Source organism: Aplysia californica, unplaced genomic scaffold, assembly GCF_000002075.1.
Source record: "Aplysia californica isolate F4 #8 unplaced genomic scaffold, AplCal3.0 scaffold00300, whole genome shotgun sequence".
Taxonomy (NCBI): Eukaryota; Metazoa; Mollusca; class Gastropoda; order Aplysiida; family Aplysiidae; genus Aplysia; species Aplysia californica.
Genome location: NW_004797570.1, coordinates 881190 through 891537, shown reverse-complemented (window position 1 = coordinate 891537; position 10348 = coordinate 881190). Strand labels below are relative to the sequence as shown.

Sequence of the window (10348 nt, the reverse complement as noted above, 5' to 3'; positions counted from 1 at the left end):
ATCTGTGGCAGACACCCTTAAAGATCATGGGATGTCCCTCCTACAGGCAACACGACTTGCTGCAGACAGACACCTGTGTCTCCCCGCGACACCCCAGGGTACAAGCGGAAGAAAAAAGTAAAGTAAGTAAGTGACTGTAAACTCTTCAAAGAGGTTATAAATAAATAGAACTAGAGGTCTTAGCTATGACGTCACGCGTGTCAAACTTGAGGGGCGAGCCGCCATTCCTGAGAGGAATAAAAGACCAGTCTGTTCGCAGCTACACTTTTCAATCACGGATTACTGATACTCTTGGTGGTATTCAGATGTTGATTTCTCTTTCATGTCATTTGCCTATGCTAAAATGTGCCCATAGGGATTTTTGTGATTGTTTACCTTTAAATGAGCAAGATTTTCTCCAAATAATGCAAATAGCGCCTTTTACACGGTGTGACCATACGGGGGATTAAATTCAGAAAAAAATGAATTAGATGGACTTGATGATCACTTGTTGAAACAAAAAAACATAGTTTTATTAAAATCTTTTGCTGTGCGTCGCTCAAACAGTATGTCTAGATTTAGCACCGCTGACCACAACAAGGAGCTCGTATCATGTAGAAGCTTCAGCTGCAACTCTAGCACACATTCAAGACTGACTGAACGGAAAAGAACCCCTGTCGATGTTGTTGAGATGAGAGAATATAAAGTAGTCACCCAGGCGTAACTACCCACCAATAAGACCGGTGTAGTATTCTGTCTCATTTGCGAAACTGATGCCAAACAGCATTTACAGCAGCAGCTGGGGTTCGTGGAAGATGGGGTGTTGAGTAACCAAACACCATTGCTAATTAACGCCAATTTTAGAAAATGTTGTGAATGTTAGAGATAAATCGGCTAGTGTTGCATTTTAAAATATTGTCAGTATATATAATCATTTGTGCCCGATATTAAACAATGCTCTTTGGGTGTGCACCAGAGAGTTTACAGTAATAGTGTAAACCCTCTCTGGTGTGCATACTGGATCCATACAATGAGTGATTAACAGTATCCCAGCCTACAATTAATTGCTCATTTTGAGACAATAACAATAATTTTGAGACATTGTATCTAAAACAGCTTTTGACACCCTATGTGCCTCCTAGAACGCTCAGATCATCAAGTGACAAAACAACCCTTGTTAAGCCTAAAATAAATTACAAATCATATGGCCAACGCTCTTTTTCATATTTTGCCCCACTTGTTTGGAATAGGCTTCCAAAAACTATCAGAAAAGCAGAAAATCTAGAAATTTTTAAGAAGAAACTAAAAGCATTCCTATTTTCATCATATTTCGATTAGACAGAATCCACCCAAGCTGTAGATCGTTGTGAGTTTGTATGTGCGTATGTGCATATGTACGTATGTGTGTATGTGTGTATGTATGTGTGTGTGGGGCGTGTTTGCATGAGTATGTAACACTATGTACTTTTAAAATTGATTTGTAAATCCATAATATGTATCATGTTAAGCGCATAGAGCATTGCATAAGTGAATATGTGCAATATAAATGCAATCCATTATTATTATTATTATTATTATTATTATTATTATTATTATTATTATTATTATTATTATTATTATTATTATTATTATTATTATTATTATTATTATTATTATTATTATTATTATTATTATTATTATTATTATTATTATTATTATTATTATTATTATTATTATTATTATTATTATTAATAACGAATTAATATACATGTATTAAATAATGAACTCAGTCTTAACCCTCTTCATACTCTATGAAGACCTAGATCTTTCGGCTTTGCATCAGTAGAAGAAGAGTGTAGACAACGGGACATAAAAGCAATTTATAAATTATTTTATAAGTATTATGAAATCGTCCTTTTTCTTAACTAACTCAACTATTCACTTTGTCTCCACCGCTCCTCCCCCACCCCACCCGGGAAAAACAAACAATACTTCCTATTATATCTCTCTGTTCGATCAATGTAGCCCCTATATAAGTGCATTTATGCTTCCCACAATCCGTTAGCAGGTGCAGAGGCCTATTGTGTATGCGTCTATATTAGATGATTAAACAATAGTAAACCAAAAGAAAATCTAAAATAAAACGGAACGGTGCTTCAAACTCCAAGAAGACCTAGGCGTTGTGAGGGACTCGCTGCTTGACAGCGCTGTTTCTAATCCTCTAAAAAATGACGACAAAGCGAGTTGAGTGGGCCCAGAGAGTTTGGTGGGCCCCGCACAGCCATAGCGAGTTTACGTAGGTGACGTCACAGCTGTGACCTCTAGTACTATAATAACCTCTTTGAAACTCTCTCATTGTACTCTGAAAATGGGTCATGACGTCAGGTCTCTCGTGACTTCCTCGTCCTGGCCTATTGTACATTGCCGAATAGAACTTTAAAAATATTATTACAGTCATTTTGCATTATATGTACAGTCAAGATAATGATTGTTCCCATATCATTTAGCGGTAAAGCTATCATTTTCTTTATCTTTACATTTTCTATGGTATACCTATTCATTGGGATATCTAAGCTCATAGGGGCTGTTTATTGTAAAGGGGCATGCTTCAATTTATTCACCGGTCTCGTCTAGAAAATCCCGACATATTTAGAATCATCCCTGAAAGAAAACAATTCACTGGCTGCTCACAGGCATTAGGCACCGTCGATTCAACTTCCCGATCTTAAGTATTTCGTTTGTTATCCCAGGAAATCACATATCGTTTTGATAATTCATTAGCGAAGAGCCTGTATCGTCAGGCTACTTACTTTCTTTCAAAATGAGGGCTTTCTGTCTTACATTGGTTCTTTTGTACTCGATCGTTGTGGTGGCTGCGAGTTTCCAAGTTGTTGAAATGTCTAGAGGCAGAAGGCCTGTAGATCTAGTCGGGGGCAAAGGGCTGCTTGGAGGATTTTCTTACCAGAATTACGGGTTGCTTGGTGGTACTGCCCAGAAAGATGTAGACAAGGCAGCTGCGGAAGCGGTTGAAGCTATGAACAACGTGAAGAGTGAGGGTCATAGTAGTAATACTATGCCGCTGCTTTTGACAGGAGTTGGACGAAATGTTGGGACAAAGGTGAAGTACTTACCTAAAGTTTGCCTAAAGTCTTTAAAATACTAAGTCTAAAAGATAGATCTAGAATCTAGATGTAGATCTTCCTTATCATTTCGTTTTTCTCTAGAGTCTAATCTAGATCTAGAATCAAGTAATGATATAAATATTGGGGAAGCTCTGTTTTTCATTTGATGTCCATCATCATCATCATTGTCTTTTGGAAGAGGCTAGCCGTACTTAATGACGGCTAGACTGGCAGTCTAGCCGTACTTAAGTACGGCTAGACTCGCAGTCTAGTCGTACTTATTCTTAACGAAGTGACTATTTCTCCGAACGTTCGGAGAAATAGTGCCCATCTTTATTTCTCCGAACGGTTTCCGGCTTCCGGTCTCGTGATGTTTTGCCTATTTATTGCGAGAGTTAGGCGCCAACTTTCATTCTGCCTCTGGTCTGGGGGAAGGAACACCGCATGGAAAGCCCGCCTACAGACAACCTTCAGTAAAACCCACCACACACCCACCACCATCATGCACATGTACACACACAAACTTATACACACACAAACTAAACAAACACGACCAATGGACAACTTTTGAACGTATGACGAGCTGAGCTGTGGATGGAGAGACAGTGTGAGTGAAAGAGCGGGTTAAAGGAAGAATGTGCAAGTGTATCCACACCCGACAGCAACTACAAGACGACGACACCGACCCCCCTGGCCTGGTCCACAGCTCACGAACGAAAATAATGCAGCTTAGGCAGTGTTTTGCCTATATTATTGTCCATGGTTCGCAGGGTGCAAGGGAATGAGTGAGATTTTCTTTGTGTATGCCTGGAGGGAGGGGGTGGGGTGTGAAAGCCATGCGGACGGGGATGAGCCGCGGGAGAGAACACGGGAATTGAATGAATGAGTGAAACTGAAAAAGATGAACGACTCGTGAGCCCTAGAGTGAATGGATCCTGTGTTTCTATTTGTGTATACTTTGAACTGTTACTGAATGAAGGCTGAAATAAAGCCCGAAAAACAAACACACACACACTCACTCTCCACTTACACACTTACTATCACACACAGACACACTCACACACGCACATACATACACACACACACACACACACACACACACACACACACACACACACACACACACACACACACAGGAGCAAATTTTTGGGTCTATATTTATTTCAATTTTCAAGAGCTAGTCTAGAGATTTTTAGATGAGTGTAAAAACGTGAAAAAGAAATGTTTCACAACAGAATGAAATCAAAATTAGAACAGCCCATGATAAACAACAAACATTAACAAATAAGGGTGTGTGTCCACCTGTCCGAAGAAGATTGGCTGTTTTAACCCTAAATGTGAGTAATTTTTTTTTTTTTAAGGAGAGGATATTACATGTAAATTATGGAATCACACACCTTAAGGGGCCTGCCAGTGTCGGTACATTATTGGTCGTGGCAGTGACCACCGCAGATGCCAGTTCTAATAGTTCTATGTGTCGTTATCAATAACCCTCCGTAGATCTAGATCTAGACAGCACACGAGTGAACACAACACATTACGTTTAAGAGCAGCACCCTTCATAGGCAACTCGTCATATCTGTAGCGAAAAACTGTTTGGAATTGTAGCATTCTTTATATAAATATTTACTGCGGACATTTTTTGGACCGCTTGAACCATATTGTATACGAACAATCTTTGGTAGGCCTATACTATAATTATAGATCTATATAATATCCGAAATTTGCGGGAAAGGATGTGATTTCAGAGTGTTCGGAGAAATAGTGCCCAGCTTTATTTTCCCGAACGTTCGGAGAAATAGTGCCTAGCTTTATTTTCCCGAACGTTCGGAGAAATAGTGCCTAGCTTTATTTTCCCGAACGTTCGGAGAAATAGTGCCTAGCTTTATTTTCCCTAACGTTCGGAGAAATAGTGCCGGCCTATTCTTAATATGATGGCTAGACTGACCATTTACAAAGAATAGGCTTACTGAATTGTAAATATACACTTTTAGTGTTCAGTACCTAAAGTATTTGTGTATTTGAGACGAAACCAGGTGCCTTAATGACAGTGCATGTACATGTATTTTAAACCTCCTGTTTTCTAATGTTAATAGGGCCTAAGATAAGTACGGCTAGACTTCTTGTCTAGCCGTACTTAAGTACGGGTAGACAGCCAGGCTAGCCGTACTTAAGGAATTTTTAGTTTGCAATGCCTAAAGTATTTGTATTTCAGACAAAACCAAAAGGTGCTTTACTGACATGCATGTATTTGAACCTGAATAATTACTAGATCTAGACCTAGATCTAATGAGACCTGTGTACTTAACAGGCTTGAGTCGATAGGGCCAAACCTAGATCTAAGTACGGCTAGCCACTTCGTTGTCTTTTTCACCCTGGATCAGGATATTATATAGATCTAGGCCACGAACAAACACTTTCCACCTTTCCCTATCCTGGGCGAGTCGCTTCATGTCTCTCCATATCGATCCATTTCCGTGACTCTTTTCCAGGTTCCACGTGGTCTTCCCCTTGATCTTTTACCCAGCGGGTTCCAATCTACTTTCCTTGTTCTGAAGCTGCTTGATTTCCTGAAAGTGTGTCCAATCCATCGCCAACGCCTTCTTCCCACCTCATCTCTGACTGGGTTCTGTCTCGTTCTTCTTAATACTTCCTTGTTAGTGATCATGTCTGTCCATCTGATCCTCAGTAGCTTCCTCAGATAGATACTTGTTCAAGAAAACCTGGATCCTCTTTATGCACGTCCGAGATGCGTTCCATGTCTCACGTCCATACAATGGGATTGACTTCACTTTTGAGTTGGAAATCCTCAACTTTGCTCGTAGTGAGATATCCCTGGTCCTCCATATCCTGTTCAGAGAAATAAATGCAGTCTGTGCCTTTCCAATATGGGACTTTATTTCAGTGCCTGTTCCTCCCTCTCTGTCAATATACTCCCAAGATAGCAGAAGGATTTGGTGCCTTCTAGTGCATTTCCTTCTACTGTGACCTGTTCCTTTCGTAGTGCATCTTCAGAACTTTTGACTTTCCAGGTGTGGATCCTCAATCCACACAAACAGACTCTGATAGTGATAGGCTGTTTAAAATTGTGGTCTTTGCTTGCATCTACTCCTGAGTGTGTGACAGAAGTGCCAAGTCTATAACATCCAGATCGTCCAAGTGTGTCCATGGGGTCCAGTCTATGCCATTTCTGTGTCCTCTAGTGGTTTCCTTCATCAGCCAGTCGAGTACCAAGATAAAGAGGAAAGGTGATAGTAGACATCCCTGTCTCACACCGGTCTTGATGTCAAAGCTCCAGAAAGTTGACGATCAACTGGGAGTTCCACTCCAGGGACTGTTCCACAATGATCCTCAGTGTTGCAATCTGGTCCATGGTTGACCGATTTTTCCGAAATCCAGCCAGTTCATCCCGAAATCTTGGATCCATTGCGGTCCTGATCAGGGGCGGTTTGTTAACTAGGCAAATTTTTTTCAGCTGGACTGTTGACAGGAGATTTATTGCTGATGATGATTTTCATTCAGTTTTAAGTAAATCCAAACAAACATGTATCAACATTCAAAAGCACCTTGCCGATTTGAAGCGCTCAAATAGACAAGTGGGATTCACTGCAGTTTATTTGTCGCGACAGAGCCTCATTCCTTCAAGTTTGTTATCGCGCCGGCTCATAACTTTAAATTGTCTCCCCTCCCATCAAGCCGTCACGTCGCGGAACTTCGTAGGCTACTACGTACGAGGCCAAACACACGGCGGGTTTAGGCCTAGCGATAATGTCAGTCCCCTCATGGACAAATCCATCGACAGCCCTCAGAAGGAATAGGGCATCCCTTAATTGCCAAATTGGCGTCTTTGTAGCTTACAAAATTAAGATTGAGACTGTCTTGAGCAGCACAGACACATGTATTATTTTATAAGCCAAACATGTATTTTTTTATCATTCAGCCTTTCTCTAACTACTATCAGAACATTTATTGTTAGCATGGCACTAATCTTTTTTGTTTATCGACTTTTTAACCACCTATAGTTCCTGTTTGACATTTACTCATCGTTTTCGCCCCACTAATAACTTACCTGGCCCATAGATAGGAGTCGGGCTGGCGGAAGGAAGAATTGTCTAGTGAAGATATATTAAGGAGAATTTAAACGAGGAGCGATAAGCACTCGGCTGTCAAGAGTCTGGGCCAGGCCTACCCCCTCCCTTCCCTCCCCTTTTCCACCGTCACCCCAGCTAGACACCAAGTTCTATAATTAGCATTTTGACACACTTCCCCACTTTGTTACAACACAGTGTTCTGTTGTGAGAAGTGAGAAGTGCGATGAAGAAAATTTGATGATATAATGATCGACGATCGGAAACTGTTGTGTGCTAACTTTGCCCAGCTTTGTATACTATCTTAATTGTAGACTTGATCTGCTTGGGACAGCGTCACTGGTACAATATCAATTGACTTTTTGTCATCATACAGGACAGTTCTTATTACATATATTTAACGGGTCCAGTGCACGTGGATATTTTGTGTGGGGGTGTAGAAAGTACGAGTAAAGTGCTGAAGGCCAGGACCAGCAGTTTATTGCCTCTCACTTTCAGTTTGTTTTGTGGCCTAGTTGTGTTTCTTTTTCTGTGCCGATCAAGTCAGTTTCTATTAATCTCAGTAACTTCCATCTTACGTTATTCATTATATTGTTTCTTGACACTACCGCATATTTTAGCTCTTTCACATTATATTACAATGTTTACAGTGATGTGTGTGTGAGTGGGGGAAGGGGTGGGGATGGCGAAAGTAGGGGTATAAAATAAGGAGAGAGAGAGAGAGAGAGAGAGAGAGAGAGAGAGAGAGAGAGAGAGAGAGAGAGAGAGAGAGAGAGAGAGAGAGAGAGAGAGAGAGAGAGAGAGAGAGAGAGAGAGAGAGGGAGAGAGAGAGAGAGAGACAGGGAGAGAGGGAGAGAGAGAGAGAGAGAGAGAGAGAGAGAGAGAGAGAGAGAGAGAGAGAGAGAAATAGTCGATATGAATGACGGCCGGTCAGTTCTATAAACCATGAGCCGCCACTGGTCCTGATTCTCTCCAGAATGATTCTGTTGAAGACCTCACCTGGTATTGAGAGAAGAGTGATTCCTCGGTAGTTGCTACAGTCGCTGAGATCCCCCTTTTAAGGAAGTTTCTCAAGGTGTCCTTCTTTCCAATCCTTTGGGAACTTGCTCTCATTCCAGATCCTTGTAAATAATGGGAGAAGGAGGTCTGCCGTCACTTTGGCATCTCTGTTTTTAGGGCCTCAGGTGGAATCTGATCAGGATCGGCCGCTTTACCCTTTGTTCAGCTTCTTAATGGCATCCATAATTTCTTTTTTCGATGGAGCATCACAGCAGACTGGTAACTCATTTTTTGCTGGCAGGATGTTTGGCGGGTTACTTGGTGGAGGTCTGTTCAGGAGACTGTTGAGTTTCCTTTCCAAAAATGGTTTTTCACTCTTGGTCCTTTATTGTTACTTCTGGATTCCCATATTTTCCAGAAAGAGTCTTTGCAGTCTGCTTCCTCCTCTGCCCTCCCTTTCATGAATTCCTCCTTGTCTTTTCTTAGTGATCTTTTTACATCTTTAGCTGTTGTCCTGTACTGCTCCAATGCGTCCGCTTTTGATCCCCTTCTTGTTCTACTTGTATTTTTGTCTCCGTTTTCAATTGTCTTCTAGTGCTAATCAAATCCAATGACCGTTGGCTAATCCATTCCTTGTGCTCCAATTTCTTCTTGCCGAGTATTTCTTGACATGTTGAAGTTCTTTGACCTTGGTCCAGTGCATCTCCACCTCTATGTCCTCCTCACCGAGATTCACCAAGGGTTGAAATCTGTTCCTGAACTGCAGCTGACACTCCTCTTTCTTGTGTCCATCTAAGTGACTTAATTGGAACTTCGTTCTTTTGGTTCCAGTTCTGGTTCCGTGCTTTTTGAGACGAAGCTTGAGTTTTGCTAACAGCAGATGATGATCTGATCCAACGTCTACCTCTCTCTGTACTGATACATCTTCCAGTGAACGCCTGAACCTACGTCACGTGACGTGAGATACAAAAATGATCGATCTGGTTCTCTGTCACTCCATCCAGTGATACCCATGTAGCCTTGTGGATCCTCTTGTGGGGAAAAACAGAGCCTCCAATGACAAAACTGTTGAAAGTACAGATATTTGCAAATCGCTCACCGTTCTCATTCATTTGTCCCAAGCCATGTTGTCCCATGATTTCCTCATAACCTACGTTGTCCTGACCAATCTTGGCATTAGCATCTCCCATTATGATGTTGACATTCTTCTTTGGTAGTTTGTCGATGACCCCCTGGAGGCAGCTGTAAAAAACATCCTTGTCTTCATCCAAGGCTTCATTTGTTGGGGTGTAGATTTGAATTATGTTCATGTTGATGCTCTTATTCCTTGTAGTGATTGAAGCCATGATGATCCTCTCCCTCCATGGTTCCCATCCTCAAAGTGACTTCTGTGCATACTTACTCATAGTAATTCCAACCCCCTCCTCATGGTGCTTGTCTTCCCTCCCAGAATACAATATTTATTCCCCCGAGCTGAGCTGCTTCTGTTTAGACTGTATCCAGTGGGTTTCGCTGACTCCTAGTATGTGCACCTGTATCTCTTCATCTCTTGTGCCACTTGAGAACTCTTTCTTGCTTCGTACGTGGTGCGAACATTCCTCGACGCAATCCGGATAGACTTGCTTTCACAGAGAAGGTTTCGGGTCGGAAAAGTCCGTTGGGCTTTGTCCGCTGTCCTTCATTGTTTCTGCTGATACAGAAGCTCCTCCGTCTCCCAAGATGGAAAAATAATAAGGCTTGTTTGTTATTGTTTCTTTAACTTTCCGTTTTTTACTGGGTCGGGTAGTTGACCCTCCGCAAACTGGCACTTTTCGGGCGACCAGACCTATGCACCTTTAGTCGCCTCTTACGACATGCAGTATCATGGCAGGTGTATTCTTTGCTCCCCCATAGTAAAACTATAGGGCCCCTCACCTACAGGGGCGATGAATTTGATGTCCAATACTATAATAATTTAAGGAAAAATCGAACCTAATCTACACACAACTTGAATGTGACATCAGGGATATCATTGTAGATCTAGTTAGTGAGCCTCAGCCACAAGCAAAATTATGAAAGAATTGAATAATTAATTTTGGGAGGACTTCCGCAGAGGGCCGGTACTTACTGTGACAAAGTCCACTGAGCAAACTATACAAGAGTTAAGGTTAGGGTTACAGGTTTGGGCTAAGGTTAGGCTGT

General features: G+C 41.6%; 1 protein-coding gene across 2 annotated transcripts in view; it reads left to right on the top strand.

The window, feature by feature from the left end:
- The first annotated feature begins 2602 nt into the window (after positions 1-2602).
- The window catches only part of LOC101857656, a 30273-nt gene continuing 22527 nt past the window's right edge, over positions 2603-10348 (top strand). For both annotated transcript variants that reach the window (XM_035970647.1, XM_005101836.3), the window contains exon 1: positions 2603-3076. In XM_035970647.1, coding sequence (XP_035826540.1) covers positions 2780-3076 — 297 coding nt within the window. In that variant the 5' untranslated portion in view covers positions 2603-2779. The remainder of the gene's footprint in view (positions 3077-10348) is intronic.